The following is an 18,958-nucleotide window of genomic DNA, read 5'->3' on the forward strand; positions in this document are numbered from 1 at the left end:
TTTCAGCTCCTTTATCTCTTGTACAAAGTATAAAATGAATTATTTCAATTACTTTTCTTTCCTTGTTGTCCTCTCAGTACCCAGAGAGCACATCATACTGCTTGCCCTTTTGCAACTACTCTGAATCATTTTAGGCCACCATGACAAAATAAGGTTATATCATCACCTCAAGTAGTGCCAGAGGAGAAAGTGGAGTTACACTGACTGATGATGACTGGCAGTGTGGCCAATGGTTTTGTGTCCTCCCTCCCATTATACTGCTTTATTTTTGCTCTTTAGCAGTTCACCGCATGGAGGAGTGCAAACTCCTACATGTAGCTCCTGTCAGGGAAGGGCTCATCATGTGGAAGCATATTCTGCAAAACTTCTTACACCTCACCACTGCTCAGTTTTGTGGGAATTTGACTTAGCTGTATAGGTGATTTTGCCCTATTATTTAGGTTTAATCTCTCAATTTTCAGATAATAGGAAGAATAAAGAACTCTTTTCAATGTCACTGCAATTGTTCCAACACATCCACAAAAACTATGTTTTTAGACTCACCATAACTCCAGACATCACTTTGATGAGTATAAATTCGGTGTAAAATTGACTCCAATGCCATCCATTTAATAGGAACCTAGAAAGATCCGCAAATTAGCCATAAGATGCTGAGTCAAATTTTATCAGCAACCTTTACCACCAGGTGGTGTTTAATCAATGACTTGGTTGTAGAAGGAGGTCAAAAAACACAATGAAACAACACAATTATTTGAGTGGTAAAGCAGGCAAGTTCTGAGTCCCTTGTTACTGTTTTCACTTACTATGATAAACCTGGAAACTTGTGAAATTTTTGAGGCTATTACTAATATCTCTTACAAGTTAGTTTTACCATATTTTTAACAGTTAAATTACTAATTTTTTAATTTCTCCTGTTGTAGCAGAATAAAAATCCAATCTCAGACGGTATGACAAAGACCGATTTGTGCTCATCTGATTTCCATTTATGGTCACTGGTCACAATATTTGCAAGCAGATTTTGTTAATTTCTCAGCAGGATACATTCCCTTCATCAGCATGTAGTACAACATAAAGGCATGTTGAACCAAGCCTGACAGGTCTTTGTTCTGCTATAAATAAACAGCATTCCCTTTCTATTCACAAACCGCACGGTTTTATTGGTGCTGGCTATGTGATGAACTCAGACATGCTTTCATTTTTATAGTTTTCTAAATAACCTTGTTTTTTCCCAGACATTCAGGGTGGGAATTTCAAAAGCCCTTGCTGCTCTGCTACCTCTGCTCCTACTGCAGTCACACTGGCCTGACGCTGCTCTGGCTGTGCTCAGCAGACTTCCACAGGCTTCAAAGGCAGCAAGCTGAGATTGCAGCTGAGCCTTCTGAAAAGCCCACTTCTTTTTTCCTATTTTTAACATAAAGGCTCATGCATGAACACATGAACACACCAACAAACACGCCATGGTTCATCCTCTAGTGCCTTGTACCTTGCCTCCCTCTGCATGATACTCCTTCTCATCTGCCCCAAGCAGCTTTGCCAGCCCGAAGTCTGTGATTTTCACGTGTTGTGGAGTCTTAACAAGGACATTCCTGGCAGCAAGGTCACGGTGCACCAGGCGACGTTCCTCCAGGTAGTTCATTCCCTGCAAAACAACAGGCTGGTGGTAGGCATCTTGCTCATACACACAAGTAAGTCACCAATCTTCAGCTGTTCTCTATGGTAACTGTATACATACCACCATCAGCACGTGGTAACCTATTCCCCTTTCAGAAAGATTTGCTGTTTTGAATTTTGTGATGCTGATTGAAGGATGAGGGCACGTGCTATGCAGAGAAGGAGGTAGTTATGTTACTGTCTTCTAGTAACCTTTCTGTGGGTCTGTATTCAAGTGGAACCACGGAGAAATAAGGGATGGCAGAAGGATGTGGTTCCTCTAGGACTTTGTTCAAGACATATAAAATCAGCACAGTACTGTCAATTGAGTGAGCAAACCCATCTGTTGTTGTGCAACTCCTGTGACCTCAAGGTAGCACAATCACCATCCTTATTCACACAGGCAAACCTCTCTGGGAGAATCTAGACACAAATGGCCTGGGAGAAGAGTCCAAGCAAAAATAAATTCATCAACACAAAGCTGCCAGTTCTGTGCCTTGTTACAACTCTGCCCTTTCACTGATAGCAATTAGGCATCTCTGCAAACATGATAAAAGGAAAAAAAGTTAAAAAACCCTCATGTAATGGCTGAATTCAGAGTTGCACCTATTTTGAAGTCCTCTTTGTAAAGGCAAGTTCTTCCAGTTTCAGTGCCATAGCATATGTGCTTTTTTGGTACAACTTCTCTCAAGGAAGAACAGACTTTTCTCTGGAGTGACTACAAATCTCTCACACAGATAAAATTGCTAATTGTACTGGTTTGATTTTTAAGGCATGATCCTAACATCTGCCTCTCTGACCATAGAGTTAATTCTTTGTTCCCTCAACTCCAATCTTGTGGTGCATGGAATTAAATAAAAACATGATTTCTAAGTTTCCTGTGAGATCCTTTCTAAAAACCACTATTATTCCCAGTCCATAGGTTTCTGGCAGTAGATTACATGCTTGTATTTTTACAAAGACAGAATTAATAAAAAAAGTGCTTCTAGCCTACAAAATTAACACTGAAACGAGCAAAATTTGATGAAAGGGCACTGGAGGGAGTAATTCCCTTCCATACTCCACCCCCCTCCTAAGCCCACTGTTAACCTGGACCACCAGTGAATCTTCCACTGCATTTTCTCAGCAGAACTTCACCCCTGTGCTTAGAGCTGCTTGTGTTGCCAAAACAAACCACCCAAACAGACTGGCACAAAGCCACTGTGAGCATGCATTTAATTATACAAATATAGCTTTAATGAGCAGAGTTCTTGAAAAAAAAATGAGCTACCAATAGAAAACTGACTATCTTAAAAAAAAAATCACAAAATCTCACCCCAGTGGAGCAAACATTTCCTGCTAAGCATGTATTGCTGCAGAGACTTATTAGGACTCAAAGCTACTGAAAAGCAGAATATCAGTTTCACTCTAAGCTATTTAAGACTCTGGTAGCCAAAGGACTTGTGCACATGCATAAGCATACACCAAAGATGTTGAACTGCTCATGCAGAAAGTACAACAGATCTTTATTTGTGTTCAAGTCTGGGATTTAAGCCATTTTTTCATCATTAAGTGTGAGACTAACATGTTCAAAGTTACTTCAAAGTGTTTCTGCACATGGTGTGGATACACTCATTTTGTCTGAAAGACATGGCTCAGTAAAATATAATGTTTGTGAAAGATACAAAGAGAAATTATTTCAAAGCTATGAAAACAGAAACAAAAATAAACTTTACAGTGAACTTGTTTCCTTCTGGTTAGTTTCCAGACACAAGTATATTGGTCATAATTGTTCTCCCCATTTTGAGAGCCAGAGAAAGTCAAAATATGGGGCATGACTTTATCAGTGCAGCAGAAACACCAGACACATTGGTGGGAAAAGGCCATATGCATTTACAAGCACTTTGAGGAGAACTTCAGTATGGAGCAACACAAAGGGGGATGTAGAGGTCAAGCAACATTGGAAAGGGTAAAGGTTGCTATAGGTGAATGCTAAACTGATGTGAAGAAAATCAAAAAGAAGCAACAATTGTGGATGGTAACGTTTCAGGCAAGTGCACAACAAATGGGGTGTTCTGAGGATCAGTCTGGGGACTGATTTTGCCACCTTAAAAATGAATGAGGAGGAGGAAGAAAAGCAGAGAAATGTGGCCTCCAGTTCATCATCTGCAGGAAGAAAGACCAGGAGAGAGCAATAACTGGTTTCAAATGAGAGTGCAAGAGTGAGAATAATGGCAGCTCATATTACCGGTGGACACACAAACTAATTTGCTGTGGAGTGTGCTGTAAAAAATATACATAACTAAATGAAAAGTATGCGCTGTATACTTCTGGTGGATACATTTCCTGAAAGCAAACCATGGCCAGGATAGCCTGAGATGTATACAAGGTCTCAAGGGACCAATAAGGTGGTAAGTGTGTGGTTAACTTGGTATTACTGAAATGAGCAGCATTAAGCATCTAGACTTTGCAAATAATGCTATCTCACAAAGCGAACCTTAGACAAACCACAGCTATTGGTTTTGCCCCATTCTTACATACTGAACCATCTTTCACGCAGCATACTGCTGCTAAGAGCTGTACTTCAATCTCCTTTGCTTCTCTTCTCCTTAGCTCCAAGCACAGGCAGATAACCAGTGCCAGGTGTGATAATAATGTTTTATTTAGCACTGTGGCCATTTCAATTTGATCACGTGCACCAACTCATTGTATCTGAATTGCAAAAATCCCTGTGGTGCCTGGAATGTCTTTGGTCACAGCCAGATGGTATTTATTAATCAGCAGTTTTGATCCCAGACCACACAGATTTCAGCCTGAAAAGCCAGGGTCATTCTCCAGGGCATGCTAGAAGGTATATTTAACGTTACTGTTTGCCTTGTGGCACAGCCCAAATAAATACAGCAACTTGAAGCAGCATTTTCTTATGAGAATGACAGATTCTTTTCTCCGTCACAACTTAATTAAACAACTGTTTCATCACTGGGTGTTTAGTTTTCATTGGTGACAATATTATGCTGCCTAGGAGCAAATTGTTTGCTCAGTGGCTTGAAAATAATAAATTGTTTAAAACAAAGCAACAGCTTGCTGATGTGTATCATGTCTCCAGGAACTATGGGGCATGGTGAAATACAGAGACCTGCGCAGACAGGCAAGGAAACAAACACATGATATATTTCCTGATATCTGTGTCGCAGCCTGAGTCTTAGCTGGCCCCAAAGTCAAGCTGGTCAGCTTACCTTTGCAATCTGCACACACCAGTTGAGAAGGTACTGGGAGCCAATGTTATCCTTGTGCTCTCGGATGTAGTCAAGGAGGCAGCCATAAGGCATGAGCTGGGTGATGAGCTGCACAGTGGAAGTGAGGCAGATTCCCAGCAAGCGGCACACATGAGGATTGTCAACACTAGCCATCACATAGGCTTCCTGAGAAGAAAGAAGGGAAGAAAGGGATGTGAAACACTCTCTTATGTATGACCAAAATATTTCTCTATGATATCAAGAAGATAGTTATACATTTTATGAAAACCTTAATAAAGCCTTTTGGGTTTGAGTTTCATAAATACCTGAAAAACTCTTCTTTCAAGCCTATTCACCCTGAGCAAGGTAAACATGGTACCTCTTCTTTGCTCTTTCCGCAGTTAAGAGACAAGAGAGAGGCTGTTGCAGCCTCCAGAAAATCTTAATATACTTTTTAACATGGCCATGAGGGATAAGCCACTCAGACTTCACAGGTTTTCATGCAAAAACTACTTACAGATTATAATTTGGGATTTGTATTTGTATTGAGATCCATTGTCAAGTGCCAGCTCAAAGAATGGTATAGTCGGCTGAATATGAGCCAGCAGTGTGCCCAGGTGGCCAAGAAGGCCAATGGCATCCTGGCTTGGATCAGGAATGCTGTGGTGAACAGGACCAGGGAAGTCATCCTGCCCTGTACTCGGCGCTGGTGAGGCCTCACCTCAAGTGCTGTGTTCAGTAATGGGCACCTCAGTACAGAAAGGACATGGAGGTGCTGGAGCAGGTGCAAAGAAGGGCAGCAAGGCTGTGAAGGGCTTGGAGAATATGGCCTATGAGGAGAGACTGAAGGAATAGGCTCCCCAGGGAAGTGGTTGAGTCACCATCCCTGGATGTGTTTAAGAACTGTTTGGATGTGGTGCTCAGGGACATGGTTTACTGGTGGGTTGTTAGAGTTAGGGTAGTATGCTTAGGTTGTGGTTGGACTTGATGATCTTGCAGATCTTTCACAACCTGAGCAATCCTATGAGTAATATACAATAGGGGAAAAAAGTAAAGCTGAAGTTTTTTTAACTAACTTCCCATCTGATTTTACAATATTTTCATTTTGGACATTTTAAAAGAACTTTGAATGAAAACTGATACAATTAAACAAATAAACGGGGATTTTTCCATTCAGTGAGCTTCAGCATCTTAACTCAGCATCTAGAGCGCACCAACTAACTATCCCTTGAAAGTTTCAGCATTAAGTCAGCAGCCCCCAGAAGCCTAAACTAATAGTCAATGCCCATAGAGCACTAACGCAGCAGGGAAAGAAGCAAATCTGCACTTTCTAATAGCTTAAGAAATGACATACCACAGCACTAAACTCATCACCTAACAAGCTTTCCACAGACGTCACATAGCTGTGTAGCTGGTAAGAACTATTATTAAACAAAGATATTATAGCAATGACGTTCAAGAAATAAACAATCCCAATTCTTAAGCAATAGGTTCTGTCCCTGGAATTGCTGCATGACATTCCAGCCTAAGCAATACATGACATAATGCCGTTTCTTCAGAGGTGCTAATTCTGCATTTGGTTTCTTTGTTTAAGAGCCAATGGGATGCAAGTGGCCTCCAGGCAGCCAGAGTAAAGATGATTTCCAGCAGTACTCAAATTAAGGGATCCTCAACATCCTACAGAATGTGAGCAGGTAACTGAAAAACTATACTTTGTCAAGGAGAGTGCTGAGTAAGGGAGCTTGAGGAAAGATAAAAGAATATAATGTGCTCTTCAATTATGTAAACATTTATGACGCTTTAAGACGATCTTGTGAATTTACTGTATGATGCTTAGATGGAAGCAGAGAGCAAAATACACTAATCTCAGCAGGCCTCAAAACCCAGCAGCAATAATGATTAGGGGTGTCTTTTCCTAGCATTGCTTCCTGTTGGGATTCAGCTCCACTGCTGTATTAATTTCACCAGGGGGAAAAGAAATCTGCAGGCTCGGAGCTGCTTTCTGCCCATCTGCCACACAGCCCCTGCTGGGCTGGCTTGGGGGCAGAGCAGGGAAGCTGGAGGCGTGGAGTTGGCATTCAGCCACACAGCTTTCAGAGATCTCCCAGATTTGGTAATAGGGAAATAGGGCCACGGCCTCCTCACAGGGAGCAGAGGGGAGCTATTGCACATCCAGGATCCCTCCAAGTAGTCCTAGACATTAAAGTGAGCCTTTGTTTCAACTGTTTATCTTGGAAGTCTCTGTGTATGCTCTGACCTGCTCCAAGTATGCTTGGTATTCAACAACAATCTTCTGAATTAGCCCTACCCTAATAAAGTCAGTGAGAGCTTGTCTGGATTACAGGAACTAAAGCCGATGAGCTGGTTCGATGCCTAGCATGTTTCTGTAGGAGAAATCACCTTTAATTGATTGTCATTATCTCTGATGTTTCAGTGACCTTAAAATATTGGTTGTGTAGCAAAAGGACAAGAGCTTTTGGAGTCATCTTTCTGACTTCTTTCAAGAGAAAGTATTTTGATATCACCAAAGAGCATACAGTCTATGCTTGTACCAAATGTATCATTCGGATATCTTGCTCTGCTGAAGGCAGGTTGCAGTACCACAGGCTTATTAATTAACCTTTCCTTCACTATACAGGAATTTGACACAGTTCAATTTGTGAAAACTATATTGTACTCCTTATCACTGTGAAGAGCGCAACTGCCCCTGGAAGGCCCATGCAGGAGGAAATCAGCCTATCCTAGATGCACTGGAGCAGCAACAGGATCCATGTGGGTCTGGGACTTGGAAAAGTGTGAGACTGGCCTAGGGGCAAAGGGTCTGTGCTGCTTGTGTCTTGTCCAATGGCTCAGGGGAAATAAGTGGTTTCTCTCCATGGGATAATGCTAGGAAACTGGTTCCAGAAGTCCAAAGACAAAATCTGTAAGACAATTTCCAGACCATAGTTGTTTAGCCATAGCTGTCAGCAGTTCCTGGGGACCTGGCAAGGTCTAACAGAGATCTCAGCCATCTGAGAACTGCTGATTTTTGTCCCTCTGAAAGCATGTGAGAAACAGTGCCTCATAGTCTTTTCCCTGTTTTGTGAAGTTGTAAGTTTTATCTGAGTAAGAAAATAAAATTCCCAAGCTTCTTTCAGGAAGTGAGATAATTTTTCACTTTTCATGGCTGCAAAACTAGTCTGCTGGAATTTTTCTTTGTGGATTAACAGTTAACTTATTCCTTTATAACTAAGCAACAACGTGATGACAATCTGCAATGTCAGGATTCAAAACAACTGCATTATGACTGCAATTTTATATGAAGAATTCTGGCTGGGACGTTAAATATTTCTTGCCAGCCAAAGTTCTGAAATCCCTTTAGCTGCTAGAGGAAAAAATTCAAAGCCCACTGTCAACTTGGCAGAACAAATATGAACACTTACGTCAAGTATTTCCTTGTTGGCTTTTGGTGATGTAGCCTCTCTCAATTCTTTAATAGCAACAGGAATTTTAACCTTTTCCCCTTCTGGGATCCAAAGTCCCTACCAAAAAGAAGTACAAAGAATTACTCAGCTCTTATGTCTAACAATTTAATTCTCACAATTATGTACACATTTTACATCGTCTGAGTAGACTTAAATATTCTGAGCAATGGGGAGGCAAAGCAAACAACAAAAAATTTGACAATCAATATGCAAAAAGTCATTGTGTCTTGCAGATATTAAAACAATCCTATCAGTGGAATGACATTTCATTTTTTTGTTACTTCAACCGTATTTTTTTGAAAAAATACTCACAAAAAACCCCCATGTTAATTACCTGCATCTATAGCCCAAGACATGCATAAAGAATACCTTACTTGGATAGAAAACTAATTAATTAGCACATCATGGCAACTGCAATAGCAAAACCTGGCCACTTACAATTTATAAATCACTGGTTCAGCAATATAGATTCAGCAACACAAAAAAAAAATCCCATGTTATCAAATTAATAAATGAATTAATGACAATTTTAGCAGTATCTGCCAGTTCAACACATACAAGTTATGAAAGCTAGTGAAAAAAATCTACAACAATAACCTCAGCTCTCAATTCATGCTCTGTTTGGGTGGCTTTTCCATGTGGGAGCAAGACAAAGAGGGGAAGAGAAACATTGCGATCTTACCTTATAAACAGTGCCAAAAGCTCCAGAGCCCAAAACTTTGACTTTTTTAAATTCTGTTTCCTTTAAAATTCTCAGGTGGGCCTGGTTTGGTGCCTCCCCACTGGGTGTCAGTGGTTCGACAAGCTGGTGCAGACAGAAGAACAAGGCTTTAGAAAGATGCAGGTTGGAGTACAGCAAGCAGGACAATTTGGGAAGGAAATTAATCCTACATTTAAATAACAAACATATTATTCCAGCTGAAGTTTATGTGAGGGCAATTCTGCTCTGACTTACAGCAATAAATATCTAGAGTTGTTTCAAATTTCAGAGATAAAATAAATCAAAATAAGCTCCACTACACCATTTCTGTTCACTGAAATTGAGCAGAACAGCAGCTGCCATTTTGAAGGAAAATAAAGGAATACTGTTGTTCAAATGAAGACTTAGACATAAAAGACTTAAAAAATATGGCATGAAGAACAGTGCAATTACCACAGATCTTAAATAAGATTATTTTTTTCAACTTGCATATAAATTATAAAAATGTTTAAAGTAATGCGCAAGAACCACCTGCAACCTTTCAGGTTTGCTCTTGTTTAATGAGATGAAATTCCCATGGTACTGTAAGCTCCCCCAGACCACAGCGTTTAAAAACAACAGTTTAAAGTATGAGCACAATATTTTATAAATTGAAAAGGAAAAGTTGAATTGACTGTTAAAATTTGATCTAAGCCTTGTTGCAAACAGTAGCAATGGCCTCCAAATAGAAATATTTAACACTTGTTCTGATAAGTAAGTCAGTTTTTTCCCTTTACTGATTTTCTTTTGTTGCCACTTGGCTTTCTGGGAGAGAGAAATGACTCAGTGCTGAGGGTGTGGTGCTGAGGGTTTACATGGCAAGGTTGCACAGATCAGCAAACACATTACACATCACCCCTCAGGCAGTCTTTTCCTCGAGTAGAAATTTTCAATGATCGCCACTAAGATTTATACATCTAAATCCCTGTGGTTTTGGAAAATTATATCCACAGAGATCAGACTTAAGATTAATTGAGAAGATATTAGGTGCCCACTGCCTCTTTTCCAATGAGTGTGGCAGACGCCATGGCAGCCAAGCCTGGGCTTATTGAATTACGAGGCAGATCTGTGGTGCTGCAGCTCTCAGGCTTAAGGTGGTCCAGCTTCGCTGCCCTCAGGAAAGCAGCCTGTCCCAGATGTGTTTGCAGTACTCACCTCTCTCTCTTGCAGCAGCCTGCGCAGGGTGCGCTTCCGCACGATGTGACGTCGCCGCAGGTAAAGGCCAATGCCCAAACCAACCACAACCAGGCACAGGAGTCCTCCGACAACACCAGCCGCGATGGATGGAGTTTTGGAGCTGCCAGGCACCAGAGATGCAGAAAGAGAAGAAAATGCTCAGGTGTGTGATTTAAGAAAAACCTACAGAGGTTGCATATACATTTCTGATTTTTTATTGCACACTCCGCTAGATCAATTTGACATTTTAGGAGTCTCGTGTAACTGTATTTTTAAGTTCTTCACCCAGTGTTTGTGTTTATTGATCACCAGGGAATAGTGAAAAATCAAAAGAACTGAGCTGATATGAGACCATCCGTACTTCTACTGTGCTTAGCAGTGGAGATTTCTCCTCCACTGCTCTGCCATCTCCTCCTCCTGCAGATGATTGTTTTTCTGTATTTCCCATTTCAGTGCCATTTGCTTTTGTAGTTTTTTTTTTCCATATTTGCAAAGCAACCTTTAATAAACCAATTTCCTCAGAAAAAAAGTGCTTCTATGGCCAAGTGCTGAGCCTTGCAGAGATGGGTCTGCTTGTTTACCCTGGTGATTTTAACATCACATAGCAGGAGGGAAAAGAGAAGGCTCTCCATGTAGATGAGGTACTTGCAGGTTTGTATACACGTAGGTAAAGTGATATCAAAAAGGCATACACAACTGTAATACTGCTGATGAAGCTGACAGCAGTATTTATATCATCATTGTGAGGGTGCACGATGCATGGGTCACAATGTACTACAAACTGTCTGCCTTCTCCCCAAGTACAAAATGACTGAGGCTGGGTAGCACGTGAACAGTCTGTGTTGCATGTACTGATAGCTGCCTGTTTATAAGAGTCTGGCTGGCTTCAGACTTAAGTTGAAAAGAAAACCCTGTATCCCAAGGTTGTCTACTGGTCTGTACTTGGAGATCCATCACAGATGCCTTGGGGATTGCTATTAAATAAAGTCACATTTTAACACTACTTTTAGACTGAATTTGTCTTGCCATAGCATAACATAATTGTCAGAAACTAAATCCCTCTCTTACTCAGAGAAACCTGTTGACTTCTTACATGTTCTTGAGCAACATAAGAGGCCAAACAATGCAAAATTAGATCTCATGAGAAGAATGAATGTCTATCTTTGCATGGAGAGGCTGAAGATGTAGGGGTTCCAGACTGGAGAAGCACCCAGGTTCTCTGCAATTATTTCCCTATAATGCAGGGAATTAACTACATCAATTCTAAACGTATCTCTTTCTCTAAACCATTATCCTTTCTTTTTCCACCTTTCTCCTTTTCCTTCCCAGTATCAGAACCCAGGTCTCACCTAGATCTTCCTTTTGACAAGCTAAGCAGAACAAGTTTCGGAATCTTGTGCCAGTAGGACTAGTTCTTAATTACTTAGTCATTTTTATAGTTCTTCTATATATTTGTATGAGGTCACTTCCTCATACAAATCTGAAGCACGACTTTACCAAGCTTCAGCCTCAACATTACACATCCAGCAGACACTGCAGAAATGTTGACACGTGCATTCTTTCAAGCTCTGTTGTTAATTGTAGCAGATGAAATACTCACCCATTTGGACATCCTTCAAGACCTGGTCCTTTGCACCTGTAAAAACAAACGAGTGCTACTAACATGTTAGCTCGGGCATACCTACTCCTATAACTCCAGCTAAGAAGAGTGCTACTGATGAAAATTTTATGTTTCAGAGCAGTACAAGCACCAACATAGGTATTTATAATAATCACATACTCTAACAAACATCACACAATGGCCCTGCTCCAGAACCTTTTACACAGAGGTATAATTATGCTGTGTAATTATTATAAGGAATATTTTAAAACATCTTTTTATGTGTTAGAGTGGGGAGAGAACACAGATATACAGATTTCAAATGGACCTGGATTCCCTGCTTCTTAATTTTCAATATATTTCTGTGGTTTCTACATGTGCAGTCCTATCCACCAGCTTCAAAACAACTGATCGCTAGCTTAGACTCAGAAGCCACAAAAAATAAACAGCTATGGAGACAGCTGTGTGACAGCTCGTGTGCTATCAGCAGTGCTCTGGCTCTGTGTGGGCATTTGTTCTAGCAAAGAAGACCTCGGGGCTGACTGAAGAGGAATACATGATGGCAGAAAGCTACAAGGCAATGCACAGCTGCAGATCCTCCTGCATTATCTCAGTGTCCTGAGAAGCTAAGGATTCCCATTTCCAGGCTTTCTGTTGCCAAAGAAAGCTTCAGTAGCATATACATGCTTGCATCAGAAAACAGGATTTGACAGCACTCCCTTTGGCTATAGTGTCCATTATATTTTTCTTTCAGAATCTCAGATCTTATGCCACTGGTAATGCAAAAAGGTATGACAGCTATCCAAAGAGCAAGAAACTCTACTAGCAAGTCATTCTCCCTGCACTTGAATTTAAAAGGTCCAAAATTCATTTTGGCAGCTTGATACAAAAAATAACATGGATGAAAACACAAGTGACTGTGTTCACACGGTGCTCTAACAGGCTTGAGGGGCACTGTGCATTCCCTAAGTGCTGCTGGGCTAAAGATGTATGCTCTTCATAGGAACTGTGGTCTTTGTGGTGTCTGCTGAGGAAGGAGAGCATTACAGAGGGGATTACATCATCTCTGAAAAGTAGTGCACAGCAAGGAGGGAGTTCAGTTTGTAGTATCTGCTCTCTGTGCTGACTTAAGGTCCATCATACCAAAGCAGCTACAGAGGAGATCATGCATGGGTTAAGGAGTAAACTCGTTCCAGGAAGAGTGCCCTGAGTTCCCTCTTACTGAGAAGAGGAAACAGAAAAAATTCAAAATGGCAGGTGGAGCTGAAGATTTTATTTCATGGAGTGACCTAGGTCGAGGGGGGTAGGAGGGGAAGCAACTACTCATTTTATTGGGTTTTTGTTTATTTGTTTGGTTTCATTACTCTGATCTTTCCCCACGTATTTGACTTGTTTTGAGGCCAACACAGTGCTTCAAGACCCAGCATCTGGAAGGTCTTGTGAGTTCACTGGTCTCCCATGCAAGAATGTGCATCCTGGTGTCCTGGACATACTGGAAGTACTGTGCATACTGGTTCCTGGATCCTGGGAGTCTGCTCTGTTAGCATTCTCTGTCTGTCTACAGCTTGTTTTGTTTGCTTAGTTGTGTAACTAAGCAAAGCGAGGCTGCACATGCAGAGCAGAACCACCAGCTTGCCTGTGGACACAGGAGATGTATCTCACTTTGCACGAGGCTTATTTCTTTGGGCACTTATAAGAAAACTGATCTAGAACCCAAGATCTCAGCCTATCACACTCTATCAGTCACCTGGATGTGAATTTCTATATGCTAATGTAACAAAGCATGTGAAACTTCTCCTGTTAGTTATTTGAAATAAAAAAAAACTCTTGCATTATTCCAGAATGTGACCATAGTCCTTCAAGTTAATTCTTTCTAAAAATTCTGTTTTTCGTGCTACTTTATTATGGTAAAGCCTTCATGCACTTCCTAACAGCAAACAAAAATAGTACCTGAAGTCTGAGGAATGACTGACCAGTTATTTTTCTAGGCCAGAAAGTGGGAAAAGAGGGGTAGATTTTCATCTGTGCTCTTTTTTTTTAGAGAAGTATTTCCCACACAAATCCATCAATATTAAGTCTAATGGGATAAAGTTAAAAGGTGTTTGGGAATAAAATGACAGATCGCGTGTGTTTTTCAAATCTCATGTAATTCATTTCACAAGTCAAAGAAAAAATAAAGACTATGACACGTATCTATCCAAGACTAAATACAACCTCCTTCCTTAATGTGGAATTTTATGATGACACCCAAATGAGAAATGTCACCTTGTGTTATAAACTGCCTCAAGATCTTATGGCTGCATTGGATGGAATCTAGCAGCAGTTGTAGTCTCTGAAATATTTCTCTACTTTTTGCAAAATTTGTGCTGTGTACAATTCCTGAAAGTATTACATCCTGAACCCAGCATTTCCTCTCTCTATGTAAATATTCCTTGTCCTGGTTCAGACACAGCTATATATTTTCCAAATCCATCAATATTTTAACAACTCTCTCCTCGACCCACAGATCCTAATTTGATGTAATGCTGCTATGATTTATGGCCTTTCAGAGGGGACTTGAGTTTTAACAGCCTAAGTTACTTCACAATCATAAAAGAAATGGAAAACCATTGGGCTTTTCAAAGCCTTACAAGAATTTTCCTCTGCCTTTTATTTGTCATAAACCTTTAGAACATGACAAAGGCATTGAGTGTGCACTGTGCAGCTGCAAGCTTCCTTATCAGACCCCACTTTCTCACCCACTCCTAAAACCGCCTGGTATTTAACACAAGGACCAGTAAGACACAGCATTGGTGAAGACTCTGGAGGCAGGACTCATCATCTAGTCCTAGTAATTACAGCTGTGCTGTCCCCCTCTCTTTTACTTCACTGGATGTGGCTGATTTCGATTCTCATAATCCATGAGAAAACCAGATCCCTCAACATGGAGCAGGATAATCAAGCTGCTGTGTTTTGTTAGTTGCTGGAGATACAAACTGAGTAATTCCAGGGCTTTGGGGACATTGCTCTCTTTAACGGAGCATATATTCCTAGCTGTACTACAGGCAGAGCAGAAGGAAGCTGGTGTACAAAATCCCCAAGCAGTCACAGGAGAAACAGGAGAAAAGAACTCCAGGATGTGCTATGATGTGGAAAGAAAAAGAGGAAGAAAATCACTGTGGTACACCCACTGGAATTTCCCTCCTAAAAAATCAAAGGTTTGGGGAAAAACATACCCCAGGAGCTCAGCATCCACCAGATGTCACTGATGCTCCTCCCAGAAACAGAGGACCTTGTGCCCAGTCAGGTGGAAAAAAAAGAAAAAGTGCACCACTAGTGGGAAAGCTCTGTAAAATACCAGAAAATAAGCAAACAATCCTGTTTTAAATGGCCTAGATCCTTCTGTGTACAGAAGTGCAACTGAACTTTTCCTATTTACAAAGTCCACTGCACTTTGCTTACATTACCTGTGTATGCCTGACCTCTTTCACTTCCTGCTATTTTTTGTTCTTGGTGTTTTGAAATGGGACTAGTCAGGAAGGGAGAAAGCCTGAAACAAGCTGTTCTTCTGCTTTCCACTTCTTCCTCTCCATTCAGAACAAGGTTTTACTCACCCTCGTGTACAGTTTGGATGGCAGAGTTGGCAAACAGCATTGGCATCTGCATACTTCCAGACGAGGGTGTCATTCTCACCCAGCACCCCCGCGGGGCAGGTCTTCACACAGTGGGGACCATCTATAAAATGGGCACACTTCACACAGTGATCCGGGCCCTGCAAAGAAGAAAAGAAACAACTCATCTATGATTTATTTCCTTACACTCCTTACACTTCAGGAAGAAACACAGAACATAAATATCTCTGCATTCAACTGTGGAACATTTTCAGCATTTTGTGATTTCATTACCTTGCTACCTGAAATACTTACAAGTTTTTGCTCTTGTAGGATGGACTGTACAAAGGGCAATACCTGCTGCTGTTTAAAACTAATGCTTCATCAAGTTGGAATTGTTGCTGCATGGTTCCTGCTGCTCTTTTTTTTCTGTCCTCTGCCTGATGGGAAAGCTCACAATTTTTTTTGTTTAAAATGGGGAATAATTTAAGGACACTCCATTAAGGGGTAAGTTGAAAAACAGAAGGCCTAGCTATTTCCTGCTGCAATTTACCATCACATGATTTAAAATGATGGCTGGCTCTGCTTATCTCTCTCTGAAGTCCTGGCCCCAAATCATTATTTCCCTGGTTTCTCTGTGTTGAGAAGCACAGGAAATGGAAACTACCCAAGGATGCCATGCATTTTCAACTTTGAATAGCATTTCATTTGCGTTTAAAGGCAATGCCTCTGGCCATTTTTGGCAGAACTGTTTTTACTCAGACTGTGACAGCACCTGGAATGCTGTAAGTATTTTAAATCAGGGAAACCAGTAAAACAAACCCACAAAAAAACCTACACCAGATCCACACTGTTTGTTTCAGTGGAACTACAGTAAGACATGCCATGTGAAGATTACTTTAATTACTGTAATATCTAAAGGCTAATATAATTGACTAATTACTAGATGCTGGGAAATATGGAACCTCCTGAAGTAGTTTATAATGTTAATGGCATCCCTTAGGCCATGGTGGTCTGAACTGGGAGGGAGGATGGAAATAGTTCACATTGCTAAGCAGTCACTCCTCAGACTGATGGACAAGGGTCAAATACAGAGGCTGCAGGAGATGGCAAGAGGTGTTCTAAAAAAGCAGGTGATTTGATTTCAGTTGGTGAGAAAGGCTCTTTGAGACAGAGGAAGATTAAAGAGAATTACAGGTTTGTCATTAAGACATGAATTTTATCTGATTAAAATTGAATTATTTTTCATTTACAGTTGCCAAACAGAACATTTCATAACACATAAGGGTATTCTGAAAATTAAAGAAAAAATATATAGAATACACTGAGAAAGATTCAGGACTGACTGGCAAGACTGTACTGTTTTGACTTTTGTAAAAGTGTTTTGTGTAGGTATGAATGTATATAACTGTATAAAGTAAGAAAATCCAATCATTTTGTTTTGATTGCTTTTCTTCTATCATGCTTTATGCCTACAACTTCTTTAACATTGGCTATAAACTTTAACCTAGTTAGTTAAAAACAGTTTTAAGTAAAAACTATATCCTGGGTATTTTTCAGTAAGCACTTTTTAAATCTCAATTTTAACAGGTCTTTTCAAGCTACTATATTAATCCACTATTTCAACAACCCTTTTCCTGTGAGCAAGGAAGTGTAATTTGTTCATGCTAACTTGGCTGTTCAATAATTACACATTCCCAAATTACTATATCTTCAGTTATGCTTTCTTTTTGTATGTTTTTTTCCACAAAGACACAAGAAAGAAAGACCCTACAATGCCTGTGACTACGAGGCTATGTGGATAAAACATGTGATGGGGGAAAAACACATCCTAAAGTTCTCTCTCCTGGCTTTTTTCTCCACCAACAACAGATTTTGCTCACTGTTTTTTCCCTTCTCTCCGATCTCTGCCTGATTGTGGCAAAGGGTAAGTGGTAATTCAAGATCATCCCATTATACTAAACTACAGCCCAAGGTACTGGTTTGCGTAAGCCAGGTCTATCCTTACAGGTCCAGTGCAGGTTGCGTTGTATACAGTGGAGTTCTGTACCAGACACTCTGAGTGGCAGGGGAGGCATTTGGAGTCCCTTTCAAACTCACGTGGCTCCCTGGAATAAAAGAAAAAAGAGAAATAATAAAGCCCTAGCTAATTAGTGAGGCTTAACATTTGTTCGTCTCTCCACCTTCTGTCTTTTCCAGCTTGAATCCATTGGGGTGATTGTCCTGATACAGGTGGAAGTGTAGGACCATCTTGCCTGATGTCAGCACACCAGGGGCACTTTCTCAGCTCAACAGAGAGGTAAGGGAAAGGGAAATTTGGATGGCAGTGGAACACATGGCACTCCAGGCCACACACTACAAATGAGTTTACTTTCCATTTTAAGCTAATGACACAGAATATTCTCAAAGATTTCCAGAGGCTTTTAAATGGTAGTGATGCAAAGAGATGAGCAAAATAATTTCAAGTGTTTCTAAAGCTCCAAATAATAATTAGGAAAGTTAAACAGCAATGCTCTGATAATTAAATTCATGCCCTCCCTAGAACACATAATTAATCACTAAAATATGAAAGTTGGGAGCAGATGGTTTCAATAGCAATAATGCTGTTCTCCTTCAAGTAATAGAGTTATTAATTAAACTTCATCTACATGTCATAGGACACAAAAAATGCCCAGATCTGCCCTTCAGATCATAAAAGCTGCTGGAGGGAATTCACTTATGAAAAAGACAGCTGCTGAATGGCAAGTTGATAGACAAATTATCATGGGCATGAGCATCCTGTCAAGTTCTTGTTTAGCACTAAAGATTTTTGTAAGAAACAGAGGCAGAAGTGTTTACATCAACAAATCTGTGGATGGCAAAGCATTACTCTATTGCACATTACTGAAGATCAGCATATTTTTTGGTGCTAGCCATGCTTTCCCTGCCTACATCATATGATGAACTGACTAAAAAAAACAGCCACAGCCCTGATACGAGTCACTGGTATGCTTTCCTCGACCTGTGAAAAACTGAAGCAATATTTTGCCTGGAATTACTGCACCCAGTGCTCTGCAGGTGAAGCCTATTTTTCCCTTAACTGCAGCACTGCAGGTTGGAGGGCAAGTTACTAACCTGGCTGGTGAGCAGGATCCCTCTGTTCCTTCAGTGACAGCCCCTGAGCACACCAGGGTACCCATTGATCTAATGAAACGTGCTGCAGTTCAGCAAATCCAGCATGTTGAGTACAACAAGGAGAGCCTTTGCAGCAAGAAAGCCTATGGGGAGTGGCTGTGTTTCTACGACTGCCTCTGTGGTTGATGATGACAGCTATCTCTGACTCTTGCCTGATGTTTTTAACATGACAGGCACAGATTGGGGATTTAAATTCCTTTATACCATTTGGGAAGGAACGGTAATGCCTAACCTCCTTGATAGCTTCCCAGCAGGCCTGATGCTCAGGAGCAGTGGGTGTGACTAATGCTCAGAACTGGGCCTGAATTCTTCCCCGTGCCTGAAAAAATCCCTGAATTATTATTATTTTT

The 18,958-nt window shown here is 40.7% G+C and overlaps 1 protein-coding gene across 4 annotated transcripts in view; it reads right to left on the reverse strand.

Annotated features, from left to right (window-relative positions):
- Positions 1-18,958, reverse strand: part of EGFR (epidermal growth factor receptor) — a 153,002-nt gene that overhangs the window by 13,178 nt on the left and 120,866 nt on the right. For all 4 annotated transcript variants that reach the window (XM_010713117.3, XM_019616725.2, XM_019616726.2 and 1 more), the window contains 9 exons: positions 17,443-17,542; positions 15,438-15,595; positions 11,845-11,880; positions 10,224-10,365; positions 9,012-9,134; positions 8,288-8,386; positions 4,866-5,051; positions 1,484-1,639; positions 544-619 (listed from right to left, as the gene is read on the reverse strand). In XM_010713117.3, the coding sequence (XP_010711419.1) occupies positions 544-619; positions 1,484-1,639; positions 4,866-5,051; positions 8,288-8,386; positions 9,012-9,134; positions 10,224-10,365; positions 11,845-11,880; positions 15,438-15,595; positions 17,443-17,542 (1,076 nt within the window). The remainder of the gene's footprint in view (positions 1-543; positions 620-1,483; positions 1,640-4,865; positions 5,052-8,287; positions 8,387-9,011; positions 9,135-10,223; positions 10,366-11,844; positions 11,881-15,437; positions 15,596-17,442; positions 17,543-18,958) is intronic.

This window comes from Meleagris gallopavo, chromosome 6, assembly GCF_000146605.3.
Source record: "Meleagris gallopavo isolate NT-WF06-2002-E0010 breed Aviagen turkey brand Nicholas breeding stock chromosome 6, Turkey_5.1, whole genome shotgun sequence".
Lineage (NCBI taxonomy): Eukaryota > Metazoa > Chordata > Aves > Galliformes > Phasianidae > Meleagris > Meleagris gallopavo.